The following is a 19225-nucleotide window of genomic DNA, read 5'->3' on the forward strand; positions in this document are numbered from 1 at the left end:
CTATAACCTCATTAGGAAATGTTAAAATTCAAAATTCAAAAGAAATATACCTGAATATATCTGTGAAGTTTCATTAATTTGCTTTAAATATTTCAATAAGTATTAACTTGTTTTTTTCCACTATGTTTCAGTTCTCAAATGAGACAAAGGTTACTCTTGTAGTCCTGTCAAAGCTATCTCTTAAAATTTCACTTGTGAGTTATTGTGTTTTGGAAAGATGTTCTATTTATGGTGTGGTAACATTATACCCATAAAACATCAATAGTTACCTCAATAAATAATAATAATATAACACTCAAAAATAAACAAGCATATTTATTATTGTCAATTAGAAAATGTAAAAAGACATTGATTTCTTAAACGTTTTTAGTATGAAGCTTAGTAAATCAAAATCCCATGCAGTTCCTTTTGGAGCAGAGGTACGCACCTTGATGGCTCTCACTCTAAGCTCAGCTACTGAGCTAGATGCAGGTGTGCCCACCTATGAGCAGGGTAATCACGGTGCCTTCTGAGGTGCATTGTTAGCTTATGTGTAGGGTACTGCTCATTTTTCCTTAAAGTTTCTGTTAACATGGATTTGGAAAAGTAGATTCGGTTTTGGAGATTTGGTGTTAATTCGTTCCCATTCTCCTTGGATTGAGTTTTTCATGGGGGCTTGTTGCCAGTCATCTTAGACATATTTTATTATTATAAAGGTGAATTCATATGTATTAAACAGAAAGCTTTGGGGCCAGAAAGATAGGATAGTGGGTAAAGCAGTTGCTTCTCAAGCAACCGACTGGAAGTTTGATCCCCAACATCCCATATGGTTCCCTGAGCACTACCAGGGGTGATTCCTGAGTGCAGATCCAGGAATAAATAATTATGAATATTGAAAACACAATGAGAAATAAGATTACTAAGCAAATTAGAAACTAGAACTAAATGAACAAATATTATCCAAATAGTGTAATTACTTTTTATTTTACTTTATTCTCTTGTTTAAAAGGTGAGATTTTTATTTATTTTTTAAATTTATTTATTTTATTGAATCACCATGTGGAAAGTTACAAAGCTTTCAGGCTTATGTCTCAGTTATACAATGCTCGAACACCTGTCCCTTCACCATTGCACATATTCCACCACCAAATACCTCCCACCCCCCACCCCAGAAAAGGTGAGATTTTTAGATAACAAAGACAGACATAAATTATAGCTAAAAACCTCTGAGTAAATAAGCAATGAAAGATTCCCCTGAGGAAGGCAATAAAAGTAACTATTTTGTATAAATTTAGCTATTTTAAAATAGGTAATAAAATTCTGGAATATGCAATATATTATGTTTCTTGATTAATTTTAATTATAGGAAAGAATTTAATACTTATTTCAAATGGGGCTAGGTTCATTGGAGTAAACAACCTGCATGTCACTATTTTCTTATATGGAAAAGCCATTAATATTCTTGTTGCTATGGATTTATTTCCCACAGACTACCAGGGGTATATCACAAACATAAGGTAATCAGAAGTTCATTTGTGATTAATATGACCATGCTGTGAAATCAAACTATATAATTTCAGCTTGAATCCATTTATTCTTTGAGTCTAAAATGGCAGCTGTGAGTTTTAAAATTAAGCACACAATGAAATGCCTGATATTCATTTTATTCTGTTTTATTTAAAACCTGAAAATAATTCTGTGTTTATTTTCATTATGAGGACAAAGCCATTTTCATTCATTTTCATGTAGAATTATGAGGACAAAGCCAACACAATATGGTCCCTGAAAATTTTTAGGTGTAACACCTTCCAAATATAAATTAAACAATAAATAAATGTCAGTATTAGTTCCCATAGATGAATACGTTATTTTTTCTTAGACACTGACAACCCTTCCATAACTGATATCATACACAGAGCTGCTGAATTTATTCTCTGTCTCAAACCATTAATTTTAAAATAGTGCCTTTTATAAACAAAGGAAAGGAAATTCATCAGTATAATCAACAGAATTGCCAACCATCTCATGTAAAATGATTAGTTCAAAAGCTTGAAAATTTCTAACATTGTCCACTGTCTTATTTCCCTGAGTGGTCACCACACTAAATACATACACCACACTAAAACTACCCACTCCCCACTTTTTTTTTTAATGGAATCCCCACAAATTACACTTGCAAAGTTTTTGTGTTTGAGTTTCAGTCATACAATGATCTAACACCCATCCCTCCACCAATGCATATTTTCTCCCTATCCAATATCTCCCTATTCCCCTACCTCATCCCTCCCCCCTGCCTCTATGGCAGGCAGGTTCCCTCTTTCTCTCTACTTATGGGCATTACGGTTTGCAATATAGATAATGAGAGGCCATCAAGTTTGGTCCTTTACCTACTTTCAGCACACATCTCCCGTCCCAAATGATCCCTTCAACCACCGTTGACTTGGTGATCCTTCTCTCTCCCAGCTGCCTTCTCCCCCAACTTATAAGGCAGGCTTCCAACCAAGGAGCAATCTTCCTGGCTCTGTCTCTACTGTCCTTGGGTGTTAGTCTCATACTATGATATTTTATATTCCACAAAGGAGTGCAGTCATTCTATGTCTATCCCTCTTTCTGACTCATTTCACGTATATGATATTCTGTGGAGACCATGACCATCCACTTATAAGCAAGTTTCATGACTTCATCTTTCCTAACCACTGCATAGTATTCCATTGTGTAGGTGTACCAAAATTTGTTTAACCAGTTTTCTGTTCTCGGGCACTCGGGTTGTTTCCAGATTCTGGCTACTGTAAACAGTGCAGCAATGAACATACAGGTGCAGATGTCATTTCTACTGTGCTTTTTGCACCCTCGGGATAGATTCATAGACCACTTTCCACTTTGTCCACTATCCCCACTGCTACTGTCCTTCACAACCTGTATTGGACACAAGACCAAAGTCAGGTCCAGCTGACCCTTTAATCTGAGTTAACTCATCAATTTACACCTTTCCCCTGAAGATCCAGCCAGTCAGATCAAAATCAATGGCCAGGCACTTTTATTCATCTTGATCTGAACAACAACAGCAACAAAATGGCTGCTTCAGTGAATTAAATAAAAAAGTACACAACCAGGAAATAGTTCATATCCACATGAGCAAACTGATCCAAATCTCAGGGAACCAACTGCCAATACCAATTACAAAGCAACACAAATATAAATTATGCCAATAACAAAGCACAAATAAGGCATTCCTTGTCCATGTATTGAAAGAGTTAATGTTTTTTAATAATCAAGCCATGAATAAATCCAATATATTAAAACATAGGTTCAAGTGAACCCCTATCAAAATTCAGTGACATGTTTACAGAATCAAACTTCATATTTATTGCTTCAAATCACCAAACAAGTTATAAGAGAAGAATTAAGCTTCATATTTTCTAATTTGAAGCTGTCTTACAGAGATTTAGTAATCTATGACACTGGCATAAAAACAGACAAAGAGATCAATGAAACCTGAGTCCAGAAATGAATTCAGTGTGTGGTCACTTAATATTTGACAAGGAATCAAGAATACTCATTGGAAAAAATAATCCCATTAATAAGTAGTACTGGTAAAATTGGACACTAACATATAAAAAGAATAAATCTCTTTTACCACTCACAAAAGTGAACAAGAAATTAATTAAATATGTAAATGTAGCAACTGTAACTACTATATATATATATTAGAAACTTCTTGGCATGTTTTTGTCAGTAAGTTTTCTGAATATGACACATTAAGCAAAACTAACAGGTGAGACTACAAACAGCTAAAGAGCAGCGGTTAAAGGACAACCCAAGGAAAAGAGAATCTGGGAAAAAGTATTTTAAGTCATATATCTATCTGATAAGGTGATGTCATAAAACCCAGTAAATAACAATAATTATTGCAGTTCAGTTTTACAATCTGGAAAATATCTATAGATAAGCTTCCCAAAGAAGATCTGTCACTGTCACTGTCATCCCGGTGCTCATAGATTTGTTTGAGCGAGCACCAGTAACGTCTCTCATTGAGAAACTTATTGTTACTATTTTTGTCATATCCAATATGCACGGGTAGCTTGCCAGGCTCTGCTGGGCAGGCTCGATACTCTCGGTAGCTTGCCGGGCTCTCCGAGAGGAGCAGAGGAATCGAACTCTGGTTGGCCATGTGAAAGGCAACAGCCCAACTGCCGTGCTATCTTTCCAGCCCAAAGAAGATCTATGAATGACTAACAGGTGCAGAGGAGGCTTCATGATATTGTCATCAGAAAACTAGAGTAAAAGACACAGTAAAATACCCCTCATGTCAGGTATAATGGCAATGACTGAAAAGACAATAGCAAATGATGTAGGAGATCACCTAGTGGTCAGAAATGAACACAGACACCAGTGAGTTCGTCCTGAAAGCTCCAACACCACATGGTGCGGTCTTGGTGTGCCCTAGGACTGCAGGAACCAGCCAAGCAGTAACCAAATCCTCAGATTCTATGTTAAACCATCCTGCCTAATTGGCCAAGAATTGACTGCAGTGAATCTGGAGTCCCTGAGAACTGCTTTAAAGACTCCCAATAAATAAAATTAAAATGTGAAAGTTCAAGTGATATAGAGCAAGTCTAAGTAGAAAAGTACAAGCGATATAGCAAGTGATACACAAGGTGCATTGAAAGAGAATCCTATTGGTGAGATTATGAACTGTTACATATAAGATAAATAATTAATAGTGATGTAATATAATATGACTTGCTGTCTCTGCTGCAAGATAGATAGGGAAAATATTTAAGGGGTGAATCCTCACAGATCTCATCACAGGAAAAGAGTTTTCATTGTATTTCTATGATATAATGAATGCCAAACTAAATTTGCAATATACCCAATATATTGTGACTTCAATTATTACTCTAATATATTGTTACTTTAATATATTGTGATATATTGCAATATGCACTATATCACTGTCATCCCGTTGTTCATTGGTTTGCTTGAGCAGGCACCAGTAACGTCCCCATTGTGAGACTTGTTACTGTTTTTGGCATATCGAATATACTACAGGTAGCTTTCCAGGCTCTGCCGTGCTGGTGGGATATTCATGGTATCTTGCTGGGATCTCCAAGAGGAACAGAGGAATCAAACCCGGGTCTGCCACGTGCAAGGCAAACGCCCTACCCGCTATGCTATCATTCCAGTCCATATTACAATATATTCCAGTCAAATCATTACGTCTTACACATTAAAGTGGTACATTGGTGCAAGTCTATTATATCTCAATAAACTAGAAAAAATAGCCTTGTATGTACCACAGATCATAAAATTTGTGGGGAGGAAATGAAAGGGCTCCGAATATATGCTCAGGAGCATGGTGGGATGCTCCCAATAGCTACTATCCCAAAATGTATTGGTTTGGGGCTAGAGCCCAAATATGAAATACTGTCTGAGTCCTTTGGAGCTAAGGGCCTCCACCTTCACAATCTACAGTGCTCAGGAACCTCCAGGGCTACAACTGGTGATGCTGTAGACGCCACATGGTGGTGGGCTGGGGTGGTCAAATCTCATACACATTGCATGCACACTAGACCTTTTCCTATCACCCTGTACCAGAAAAATATAAAATTTTATCTTTTGCTTGTTGATCTATGTACCTACTTACTGAATAATATTTATTATTTATTAAATATTATATATTTTAATATATATAATATTTATTAAAAATTTATAGATTGTGAGCTTCGGGACTGGAGCAATAGCTCAGTGGGTAGGGCATTTGCCTTGCACACGGCTAACCCAGGTTCGATTCCCAGCATCCCATATGGTCCCCTGAGCACCGCCAGGAGTGATTCCTGAGTGCAGAGCCAGGAGTAACCCTTGTGCACTGCCGGATGTGACCCAAAAAGCAAAAACAAAATTATAGATTGTGTGCTCAATACATATCATGATATTTAATTAATAATGAAAGCACTATGTAGTGAAAATTGCTAAGCATGTATAGAAAATGTAAAGATTTGATGCATTTGGAAACGTTTGTGTTCCTTGTGTGTAGACCAAGGAGAATGAGATGGATTGGATTGCAGTACTATAATATTTCAACCCTTTTACCACTATTTTAAGTCATGTGACAACTTCCAAACTTTCATTTACTCCTACACTCCTGAGTTTTGCATATTTATTATAATCATTGCTGTTGTTAGCAATGTGGCCAATACAATATAAAGGAATGATGTATTTGCTGGGCATCTCTACTCTCTAAATTTCTTGTTATTTCCTAAAACTTAGGTAGAAAACACCAAAATTTCCATAGGCATTAAAAATTCAGTTGAAAATACTAAGGATCTTTCTTTAGAAATTCTAATGAGTTTAGAAACTCATTAGAGTGTCATGGCAATGGGTGTGAGTAGAATTTGTATGATTTATTTATACATTCAGCCAACATTTTTACAGAAACTCATGGAGCAGGTAAAGTATTGAAGACAATAAAGAACCCTCTTGGGACAATTCAATAAATAAGTACAATATGCAATGGAGAATGTAAGTGGAACAAAAAAGAACTACAAGGTATTGGAGAATAATAGAAATCTCAGTTCAGATTAGAGTGATCAAGGGAAAACTCTCTGAGGTTGTGACCCAAAATAAAGAGGCCAAGTCAAACAAGAAAAATTACATGAAACAGGGAACCTAACGTAGTGGTCACAAGATGAGTCTTCTCAGAAAAATCCTAGAACCCCAGGAAGATAACTGTGGCTTAGCTGCAGGGAAAAATGATCCCTCCAAAAATGAGATAATGCAGTTTCCCAGAGAGTCATATTTTGTTTATTTTATAAGGCTCATGAGGTACATTCTGAATTTTATTCTAAGTAGATCTGGAAGTCATGAGGACTTATAGCAGAAGAGAGTACGATCTGATCATCGCTCTAACAATATGTCTGTAGAGGGTTGAACACTGAGACAAAATGAAATAAGTGTACAAATTTAGGTGAAAAAGTAACGGGGGTTCAGAAATAGTGACTTTGTACAAGTTATGATTAAAACTGTTGAAGGTGTTGAATGTGAGAGAAGCTCATTAGATTTCTAAGTAGAAAAGTTACACAGGCAGTTTAATATATCACTGTATCACTGTATCACTGTCATCCCTTGTTCATCAATTTGCTCAAGTGGGCACCAGTAACGTCTCCATTGTGAGACTTGTTACTGTTTTTTGGCATATCAAATACAACATAGGGTCCAGAATTTGGATTTAAAAACAGGTGTACTGAACTGAAGAGAGAGAACAGCACTTAGGACACTTGCTATGTACTTGCTGAACTATCTGATTTCTGGTACCACATTTAATCTCTTGAGCACTACCAGGAGTGATGCCTGAGTGCCAAGGCTGGAGTAACGACTGAGCACAGGTGAGAGTAGAGTCACAAACAATGTGACTATACGGGGGCTACTAAGTCATTGACCACATCTCATTGTCAAGGAAGTTATTTTTGTGAGAGAAGTAGAACAGCCCAAGGACTGAGCTTAGAGGAATGCAATGTAAAAGGATGTCAGATAAATACAGAATTTGTCAAATAAAAATTTGACCTCATGTAAAAAAAGGCATTAATTTGGCAAAAACTATGTTTTACGTATTTTACTGGACATACTAATCCTGATACTACTTCAAAAAAACTCACCATTTTGAAATTCAAATGACCAGGGCATTGTTTTCATTTGCAACTTGGCAACTCCAATGTTTAGTCAGACAGTTGAGAAACGTAGCCAGTGGGGTTGAGGGAAGCCAAAGTCTGCAGTTCCAGAAACTAAGTTTAGGAGGCCTATTCAGTCTCCAAGAATCATTGAAGAACAATTATTTTTGCATACAATGCTTAGAACACATCAGCTAATGCTATTAAGAAGCACTGCGAGCGGGCTGGAGTGATAGCACAGCAGGTAGGGCGTTTGCCTTGCACACGACCCACCCAGGTTCAATTCCCAGCATCCCATATGGTCTCCTGAGCACCGCCAGAAGTAATTCCTGAGTGCAGAGCCAGGAGTAACCCCTGTGCATCTCGGGGTGTGACCCAAAAAAAAGCAAAAAAAAAAAAAAAGAAGAAGTGCTGCCAGAGTGAAGACCACTCTAAGTCATTCAACTTGAAGAACGTTCCTCTTATTTCCTTTCTGCATTTGAATTCTGAATACACTAACATTACAGAAAAAAAAATGAGGGTGAAAACTAATTTTGAATTCCTCTTACCACAGAGTTCATACTATTTGAAACAGATCAAGTCACTCATGGTTTAATTGGAAATAGAGGGCAAAGAAGCATGCTTGTTTTCTTTTATAGCAGAACTTATATTCCTTATTTTTTTAGTTTCCAGCTTATCATTGAAGAATGTATAAGGCAGATGAAATTTGAACTCAATCAAATGAGATCAAATGGAAACGCAACATCTAATAAGAACAGTGCAGCAATGGATGCGGAGATTGCATTAAGGCCTCTCATGGACTTCCTAGACAAAACGTAAGTTTTCTAGGCAGTTCTTTCTCTCTCCCTCTCTCTCTCTCTCTCTCTGCCTCTCTCTCTCTCTGCCTCTCTCTCTCTCTCTCTCTCTCTCTCTCTCTCTCTCTCTCTCTCTCTCTCTCTCTCTCTCTCTCTCTCTGTGTGTCTCTGTCCCCACCGCCTCTTTATTTCAAATGGGGTTGGGCACTCCAGCCCTGAAGTACTATGTTTCTTGACCAAGTTGAAACCATCCCCAAAGGAATTAAATGCTAGCTTCAAAATTAAAACTGCAATTTCAGTTCCTCTAGGTTTGGGTTATTGGGAATGCAGAGAATGATTATATTCTTCCCTTGAAAGTCTATACAAAAAAAAAAAGACAGTATGTAGTCTGTGATCGTTATTTTAATTTTGAATTAAATTTAAAATAATCGTTTTATAAGGAACATACCCTACAGTGCTCAGGGGCCATCTTGGACTGGGGTATCGAAATCAGAACTACAAGCATGCAAGGCGTGTGCCCTTCCACTGAGCACGTCAGCTCTACTGTGCTCTTACCTCTAAACATTTCTTTAGGTGTACAGAGAGTATACCTGAACGGCTCAACAGCTGCTCCTCCCAGACGGGAGTATAAAATGAGACCCCCATAGCCATGCTGCCAGACTCCATGCCCCCAAAGGGGACATGTGAGAACCCTCCCCGCCCCAAGGGACCCAGCCCCGGCAGCTGACCTCCACTGCCCAACCGCTGCCATGCTCCAGGCTGCTCTACGGACCTGGAAATGTGTCGCGAAGTGGACACGTGACACATTATAAGACGCTTCCTACCCATTTTCCATAATTACCACACCGTATTTGTTGGAGTTCAGACAGTAGGAAACTAATCATAGAGAGTATATATACACATATATAATATATATGTATATATATTATATATAAATGTTACTTGGCAGCTTGCAGGGCTCTCCGAGACGTATACCAAAACAGCAACAGCAGGTCTCATTCCTCTGACTCTGAAAGAGCCTCCAGTCATTGGGAATGACGAGTAAGGAGAGGCTACTAAAACCTCAGGGCTGGGACAAATAGAGACATTACTGGTGCCCGCTTGAGCAAATCGATGAATAATGGGATGACAGTGCTACAGACAGTGCTACTACCTCACATTGGTAGCAAACAGAAAGAACATATTTTGCTTGGCGGTTAGCCTGAGCTTGGTGTTTACCATGAACATGCAGTGATTTAAGGCAGGAATGCAAGTGACCATCATGTTCTTTAGGGGCTCAATGTTAATTTAGGGAATAATTTAAGAAAATAAATATCAGCATTTACGTTCTATCAAATATTGGATAATCTAATACATAGTTTGATGAAGCTGACTTGGAAATTTGTACTACTATAATTTAGAGTTAGCTCTTAAAAGCCTATTCATGTACAGGGCTGGAGCGATAGCACAGTGGGTAGGGCATTTGCCTTGCACGTGGCCGACCTAGGTTCGATTCCTAGCATCGCATAGGGCCCCCCTGAGCACCGCCAGGAGTAATTCCTGAGTGCAGAGCCAGGAGTAACCTCTGTGCACTGCCAGGTGTGACCCAAAAAGAAAAAAAAAAAAAAAAGCCTATTCATGTACTGAACAGTGAATACTGAAAATTTAGAACTTCTTATCTGTAAATAAGCTTACCCCTAATGTATGATTAACAAGTGATTGTATGTTTTATTTCAGATTAAGCCTCTCAGCAAAAATCTGTGAGAAAACAGTTCTCAAGCGAGTTTTGAAGGAACTATGGAAGCTAGTTCTTAACAAAATAGAAAAGCAAATTGTTCTTCCCCCTCTTGCCGACCAAACAGTGAGTATTTACTTTTAAATACTCCTAAAACTAAACTCTGCTTATACTTAAAAAAATTCATCTAATTATATTTTATTTAAGTGAATGGATGTGATACAGATGAAAATAATGCTGTAACCTTTTGGATTCAAATATTTGGGTGTTCTCTTAGCTTCTTCAATACCTTTGTTTAGTTTTCACCTAGTTTTGGGAAAATCTTCAACATTATTTCTTTAAGTGTGGTCTCCACAACATTCTCTCCCACCCCTTCTGGAATTCTTACTGTTCTGGTAGCTAACAGAGTCTGGAATTTCTCATAATTTTTTTCATCTTTCTAAATCTCATTTTTCCCTTCTTCCATTTGATTGATCTCTGTGATTTCACGCCAATTTCTGACTGCCTCACTTCACCATATAATAAAATTGTATAGTGCAGAGACTATGTAACGAACTTAAGGTAAAAAGCTAAACTGTGGGGTTGGAGCTATAGCACAGCGGGTAGGGTGTTTGCCTTGCACACAGCCAACCCGGGTTTGATTCCCAGCATCCCAGATGGTCCTCTGAGCATTGCCAGGGGTGATTCCTGAGTGCGGAGCCAGGAGTAACCCCTGTGCATCGCCGAGTGTGACCCCCCATAAAAAGCTGAGCTGTGACTATAGTGTGAAACTTTTTTGTTTTAATTTTTAAATGTGCTAGCATAACTTAAAAACACACTTAATGAAATACATTATTGTTCACTCTATAATAATAAGTCTAATTTGTCTCTATATTAGCATCTGTCTTCAGATGTTTAAAGTATCTTCAATTTCTTTGATGAAGTGTTAGTAAAAATCATAACACTCATCATTCATTACCATGTTCTGTTTTGATATCATGAAGCTCTTTCTCTGAGTTTTGTTGAGATTCCCTAAATTTACAAGATATTCTGTGTTTCCAGGGACCCCAGATGATTTTCAGTGCAGCTAAAGATCTTGGACAATTATCCAAACTTAAGGTAATAAAAATTTACTTTTACTACGCCCAGTCTGTAGAAATTAATGCGCTAACTACAACTTTGCAAAAAACCATCCACATACAACGGAAATGTTGATCAATGATCTAATAATCTGATTAGGGATGAATCAGGTACAAATTTAGGATTGAATTTTATTATTTGTTTCCTTTCCTTCAAATCTAAGATGTTTTATATTGAATAGGGCAACTGACATTTTTTAATTTTACTTTGGTTTTAGCATTAAATATTGCTGTTTTGGGAAAAAGAGAACTTTTTTTATACCAAGTTGGTTTTGCATAAATGAAGTCAAATGGAATACTATAGAAGACCTATAGTAACAGAGAGTTGTTTTGAAAAAATATAACACTAATGTGGAGAAATTAAAGTCATCAAATTAATTTATAAAATCATCAACATATTCAACATTATTATATAGAACTCTATCAGCACTCAATCTGTGGGGTGTTGTCAATTAGGATGGACATATGTTGTCAATCTAATGAATGTTTTCAGGATAATAGAAGCCTTGAGGAGATAGTATTAATTAGGGCAAAGGAAAGTCAACATATTAAACTAAACTTTCATACAAAATTAATATAGCTTCAGTCTTCAGTTTTCAACATTTCCCTACATAACTTTTGAATGATTGGTTGAGACTGTTGACAGGGAACAATAAGGAAAAACCATTGTAAAATGTGAAGGTCAATTGTAAAATTTTGAAAAATCGTTTAAAAATTAAACTTTCAAGAACCAAATTCAGTGACCTATTTGAGACTTGTTTTAATAATGACTAAATATTGAAGGTATCATGAGAAAGAATATATTGCATAATTATATATTCCCTTCTTCTATTCGTTTAGCCCTATTCCCTCTCTCATTAGTAATCCAAGTTATCCAATCAAAATTCAAAGACTTGTTTTAATTTGACTTGGTGTATTCACTGACTATTTTCTTTATATACTATAGACAGGTTTTGCTTAGCATAACTCATGTCCAGTAATAAAATTAAACTTTCTATAACTAATTTGTTTTCAATGTGTATACTGACCACAGTTTTATCTATTCATCTGCTGTTAGATACTTGGGTTGTTCTATACTAAGTTATGGTAAATAATGCTTTAATGAAGATAAGAGAGTCTATATATGCTCAGATAACCACTTTTTGATGTTTTTCAGATGTGTACATAGTTAATAGAATTGCTAGATTTTATGCTATATATACATATATATTAGCATAATGAAAGGCCTCGTACCATTTCCCATAGAAGTCGAATGAGTTTATATACCCACTATGTGAGAACAAAGGTTCCTTCTCCTCCCATACTTGCAGAAGCAACAATTTTGTGCTTCCTCTTGCTTGTACGGGTGCCTGTGTTCAAACCAGGTCCCCAGTCGTATGAAGCATATACTCTACTATTGAGCTATGCTCCCATGTTGAGGTTAAATTTGAAGTCGGTTTTATGCATTGTGATTAATAGACACTCAAATTCAGTTTTTTAAATCCCATGATTGACTTTCCTCATTGTGACAAAACATAAGCAGGAAATTAAAGGAGAAAACTTTGAAACACTTTTGCGAGGTTTCTCTCTCCATTTTTCCTTCACATTAGCATGCCATTGTTAAAGAAAGACATTTATCATCAAAATACTACCCTTTCAGCAAACATTAGACCAAATAATAATCTAAAACAGGTTCACATGAAAGTGTTTCAGAGAGAGATGCTTCTGTATGGGGATTATAAGGATGGTTTTTGCTAAATAAATGAATGAGTCATTTTGAAGAGATTCTTACCTTGTTTTCCAGGAACATATGATTCGAGAGGATGCCAAGGGTCTAACACCCAGGCAGTGTGCTATAATGGAGGTGGTTCTGGCTACCATCAAGGTAAGATCATAGGGTCCCTGGATATGCATACAGAGTGTTCTATGTATCCTCTAAGAAAGATACTCATAGTGCTCTACCATCTATGGGTCTAACAGATGTTTGTGGAGGTGCATGCCTGGAGCAGATCAGAGTTGTCCCTCTTCATATCCTATTACAACCTTATCACTATACTCTTATACTTGCATCCTTCTTTGCTCTTCAGAAATTGTGCATGAAACCAATGGTGTAAAATATGTTTGTAAAGAAAAGGACTTATATACCCAAGGAACAGTTATGCATATACCTTTAGGAATTTGAGTTTAGCAGAATTTCTATGTTGTCTATACTTGTTCAATTATTTTTCAAATACTCAGTCTTCTTCCTCTTGTAAGCATAATCATTTAATTTTCTGCTGAAAAACCAAAAGTATTGTATTCTGTTCATTATTTTTTATATATAAGTAAATATTCCTTCACTCTTCTCGGAGAGCCTGGCAAGCTACCGAGAGTATCCCGCCCGCACGGCAGAGCTTGGCAAGCTACCTGTGGCGTATTCGTTATGCCAAAAACAGTAACAACAAGTCTCACAATGGAGATGTTACTGGTGTCCACTCCATCAAATCAATGAGCAATGGGATGACAGTGATACCGTGAAGTAAATACTGACCAAAGTTATGTAAGTGTGGAATAAATGTGGGCAGAGCACAAATGCAACTGAGGAGTCATCTTTTTGTTTGGTTATTTGGGGACCATCCAGAAGTTTTCAAGGCTTACTCTGGCTGTATGCTCAGGAATCACTCCTGGTGGGTTCAGAGGACCATATGGGATGCCAGGGATCAAACCCAAGTTGACCATGTGTAAGGTGAATGCCTTACCTACTATACATCATTCCGGCCCCTTAAGATATTTCTTTACACATAATTCTTTATATATTTATATAAGTTACTATATATGTGAAAATTTATTTTAGAGAAAAAATAAGTCTCCTAAACTAAAATAACATACATGTCTCCATACTTTACTGGAGAAAGCATCTTTCATCCAAGACTAGAATAGAATAGCCACATTGTAGAGAAACAACATTTCAACAGTATTTATGAAAAACTACTTCTGCTTGCATAACAATTAGATCATTTCTTAGAACTCTTTCTCCATGATATTTGTTTTGCAGTTTCAGCATTAAATGTGGCTGTCTTTGCTACTTCAGTGTCAAAAAATCTGCAAAATGAAAGTTGTGAGGTGATAATTCTTTGACACCTGCTGCAAATTGCGGAATATAAATTTAGACAGTGATATTTCAAAAATGGAGTGTCAAAAGATACAGAGAATACTTTCTGAAAATATGAAGGTTTTGCAAAAATATATTTGAGTGAAAATGGAAGTATGAAAAATGAATACAGGAAACATTACAATCCATTTTTTCAAAATTATTTTCATGAACATGAATAAGAAATGATCAACCTTTGGAAGCTTAGCAACGCTAATAGCTACATATGGCAAAATGCTTGTGAATAAATAAGATCTCTGAAGTTCACTAAGAGGGAAAACATAAAAAAAATTATATGAATGCAGCCCTTTATCAATTTTATGAGACAAATGTCTGATTTTAGGAGAGGAAGGAAAATGCAACCTGTGAAAATAGAGAATGGCAGTCAATGAAAGACCTCACTCCTTTTCCCAGTCCCAAGGTTTCTCTTTTTGTATGTTTTTGTTTGAGGCCACGTGCTCAGAGCTTACTTCTGACTCTATACTCAGGGATTATTCTCTGGAGACCCTCTGGTATACTGGGGTTAGATCGCGCCCTATAAACTGAGTTTTATTCAAATTCTGGAACTCTCTTGATTCCCCACCCCTAGACTAGGTCTTGACTAAGACCATTCCTATCTTCTAAGTCATTTGCAATGATATTTTATTTGAAACTCAACCATACTTCCTGGTTCCCAAGATCTAGAGAAAGGATCAAGGGTATTTTTTCCCTGTGATAGGTCTGGAGTCTGTTCCTGTTCTTCTTGTCTTAGAATTGTAGGTCTAGTCTCCAGTTTTCCTCATTGCTAATTTCCGCATTGTCCTGCTACCTTCTTTGAGTATTTCTACTATCAGTTTGCAAAAGCTGGGAGTCCTTTTCATTTGTCTGTTCCTGAGATTTGCCTTTACTGACTCTCCAATAAGCACTATTGATGATTTTGGCTAACAGAGAAATTTGGGGAGAAAAGCTCCACTTGACATAATTATAAACTCAAGAACTAGAGATGCAATGTTTCCCTAGAGACTGGAAAAGGGAGCATGATAAGGAAAACAAGGATCTCACAAGAAGATGAACAAGCAGCAAATATAGTGACCCTGGATAATTCCCAAAGGTTGTCAAGAAGATGGTCTATAACTCCCCTTAGCCCAAGTAGGTAGTCTTGGGTGAGAAAGTAAGAAATGACAAATTCAATCAAATTTGTTGACAAAGTATAGGTGAAATTTATCAGAGCAAAATGGATACTATTTCTTAAGAAATATATTTTTGTATTAAAAATCTTGTTTAAATTTTTGACTTTTTAAGTTAAATTGGACTGGAGTGATATCACAGTGGGTAGGGCGTTTGCCTTGCATGAGGCTGACCTGGGTTTGATTCCTTCATCCCTCTCGGAGAGCCCAGCAAGCTACCGAGAATATCCCACCCACACAGCAGAGCCTGGCAAGCTCCCCATGGCATATTCAATGTGCCAAAAACAGTAACAACAGGTCTCATAATGGAGCCGTTACTGGTGCCCACTGGGACAAATCAATGAACAGGAGAACAGTGCTACAGTGCTACAGTACTACTATGTATCTTTATATTCCACAGATGATGAAGTGTATTTGTGTCTGTCCCTATTCTTCTGACTGACTGCATTCAGCATAGCACTTTCCAGACCCAACCACTTAAGCAGCAAATTGCATGATTTCACCTTTTTTTCACAAATGAGTACTATTCCATTGTGTATGAAGAGTTATGCCACCAAGTACTGCAGGTGCTTTATCCAGTCATCTGTTTTTGGACATGTGAATTGTTCCCAGACGTTTTGGCTACTGTTAGTAATGCTGCAGTGAACATAAGAATGCAAATATCTTTTTTGAATAAAGTTTTCAGAAACTTGGGATAGATACCAAGAAATGGAATTGCTAAGTTATACAGAAACTCAATCCCTAGATTTTTTTTAGTAGTTTCCATTTGTTTTCCAAAAAGTTTGAACTAGATGACATTCCCACCGGCAGTGGATGAGGTTCATTTTTTTCCTTTATCCATGCCAACACTGGTTCTCTCTTGCTTTGTGTTTTGTGATAAGTGCCAGACTCATTTGCGTGAGATGATATCTCAGCATTATTTGGATTTGCAGCTCCCTGATGATAAAGGATACTGAGCATTTTTTAGTACCTTTTAGACATCTGTATTTCTTCTTTGAGAATGTTCATCTCCCCACCAACCCATTTTTACATGTATCATTTTTTTTCTTGTAAAGTTCTGCCATTACTTGGATGTTAACCTTTTGTCATATAGGTGATGGAAAAATATTACCTCCCAGTCTAAGCGGTGTTTATTGATTCTGATCATCATTTATTTTGCAATTATAGACCTTAATTTGATATGGTCCTATTTGTTCATGTTCACTTTTGTTTTCTTAGCCAATGGTACTGAATGACTGAAGATGTCACTGGCTTCAGTGTCATGAAGTGTTCTGCCTATGTTTCCCTCGATAGAACGCATGGATTCTGATCTCGAAGCAGGGCCTTAAGTCCATTTTTATTTGACTTTTGTTGCATGGTGTTAGAAAGGGGTATGAGTTCATCTTTCTTTCAATACATGGCTAACCAATTTCCCTAGCACCATACGTGCAGAGACTTTTCTTGCTCCTCTTAATACATTTTGCTCATTTGTTGAAGTTGTTAACTATACCTTAGAATCTGTCTCTGGACTACCAATTCTATGCCTTCTATCTGAGATTCTGCGCTTATCTCAGTACCATGTTGTTCTGTTTAGTGCAGTTTAATAGTATAATTTTAAATTGGAGAAGGAGAGGCCTCACATCTTCCTTTTTTCCTTGCTAAAACAGTTACTTTAGCTATAAGCCTGAATTCAAAGAATTTATAATATTTTTTTCTTTTTGGGTCACACCTGGCAATTCTCAGGGGTTCCTCCCAGCTCTGCACTCAGGAATCACTCCTGACGGTGCTCGGGGGACCTCTTGAGCAGGCGTTGAACAATTATCTTGGTATATTATGTTAAAATTTGAATTACACAAGAAAAATATGGGTAGCTTTCTTTATCCCACCCTTTCAAATTCTCCTGAAGAATTGTTACTAGGACATTAGGACACTGAAATTATACATTGCAGATGTGTTTGATGTCAAAAGGGACAATAGTGAGGTTATTCTAAAAATGAATAAAAGTGAACTAGTGCTCACTAGAAATCTTCATTTCTAATGCAGAGAACTTAAAGAAAATATGAGTGTCCATTGAAATATATCTTTATAGTTCAGTGTTTTATTATTAAAACCTATATAATATCATTCCGGTGACTCAGGACTAAACAATACCAGGGCCATTTATATTACGTGTCTGCCATTCTTCCCTTGAGAACCTACCCTATTTTTCTATCCTTAATCATGAGGTAATTTTGCCAACTGCTCCTAAGTAGTTTCTTTAATCAGTAGAGTTTTAGTATTATTTATTTTTATGTGCCATTTGCATTGTTAATCTGCACTAAACACTCTTTGAAAGAATGAACAGCAATTGGGCAGGAATCAGTGACTAGAACTTTTGTTAACTGGACTGCATTTAGCTGGAAGTTTGCATATAAAGCGGTGGGAAATGAGACACCAGAAAGTGTTTGCATTGAAAGTACAAGATCTCCTGCACCGTCTGGTTATCCGACTGATGAGGAATCACTGAGGATTTTGAAAATACGCACACATCAGGAGTTTTCTTACAGGAAATGTACGAAGAGAATCAAACCATTCAAAATGTAGTACCAGACACCAGTGACAGTTAGATACATAGCATCGTAAGATGATAAGTGCTGTCACCGGGCTGAAAGTAAAAGATTGCCCTGAGTGGTTAAAAGAATCACTGAAATTGGCAGTGACTCTCCAAGGCATCTGAAATTGGAGGAAAAGTGAGTCAGTTGTCCAAGGTACTGAGAGGTTTCAGTCCAGTAATCGGTATAACACCCTTCCACTGAGTAAAATAGAAAATCAGGCAGGAGGGATGTTTGGCTATTGCATTTAATGTGAAAAGCATGTGGGGGCAGAGGTGCTGCAGTTCAGTTAAGCATAATAATTGAACATTATATTTAGTATATAATGGACATTAGGGCATTAGGACACTAAAACTATACATTGCAGATGTATTTGATGCCAAAAGCAGTAATATTGAGGTTATTCTAAAAACTGAATAAAAGTAAACTACTGCTCACTAGAAATCTTCATTTCTTTTTTTAAAAAAACTTTATTACATCATGATTGCTTTCTTTTATTTTTTCTTTTATTTTTTTCTTTTGGGGTCACACCCAGCGATGCTCAGGGGTTACTCCTGACTTTGCACTCAGGAATTACTCCTGGCGGTGCTCAGGGGACCATATGGGATGCTAGGAATTGAACCCAGGTTGCCTTACCCGCTGTGCTATCACTCCAGTCCCAAAATCTTCATTTCTAATGCAGGTCCCCCGAGCACCGCCAGGAGTAATTCCTGAGTGCAGAGCCAGGAGTAACCCCTTAGCATCTCTGGGTGTGACCCAAAAAAGCCAAAAAAAGAGAAAATATGAATGTCCACTGAAATATATCCTTATAATTTATTTTAAATGTGAAATTCAATGTTAAGTATAGTTTTTAATTATAGGTGGTGAAAATTATATAGATAACAAAGCTTTTCCAGAGAAATTAATTTCATAGGAAGTTGAAGAAGATGAGTATTTATACTAGACAAGGTGGATATTTTTTATAAGTGAGTGAATGACTACGCCATGAAATTAAATAATCTCTGCAAAATTCATACTACACAGAAGAAAAGTGAATTGCATTTTCTATCACATTACAAGCACAGAGCAGAGTCAGAATTTGGGGTTCATAGAAGTGCAGCAGGTAAGA

At 37.0% G+C, this 19225-nt stretch overlaps 1 protein-coding gene across 1 annotated transcript in view; it reads left to right on the plus strand.

Moving 5' to 3' along the window:
- UNC13C (unc-13 homolog C) overlaps window positions 1-19225 on the plus strand; it is a 473794-nt gene that overhangs the window by 385819 nt on the left and 68750 nt on the right. The window contains exons 25-28 of the mRNA XM_055126062.1: window positions 8312-8461; window positions 10157-10280; window positions 11196-11252; window positions 13056-13136. Of these exons, the coding sequence (XP_054982037.1) occupies window positions 8312-8461; window positions 10157-10280; window positions 11196-11252; window positions 13056-13136 (412 nt within the window). The remainder of the gene's footprint in view (window positions 1-8311; window positions 8462-10156; window positions 10281-11195; window positions 11253-13055; window positions 13137-19225) is intronic.

This window comes from Sorex araneus, chromosome 2 (assembly GCF_027595985.1).
Source record: "Sorex araneus isolate mSorAra2 chromosome 2, mSorAra2.pri, whole genome shotgun sequence".
Classification (NCBI taxonomy): domain Eukaryota; kingdom Metazoa; phylum Chordata; class Mammalia; order Eulipotyphla; family Soricidae; genus Sorex; species Sorex araneus.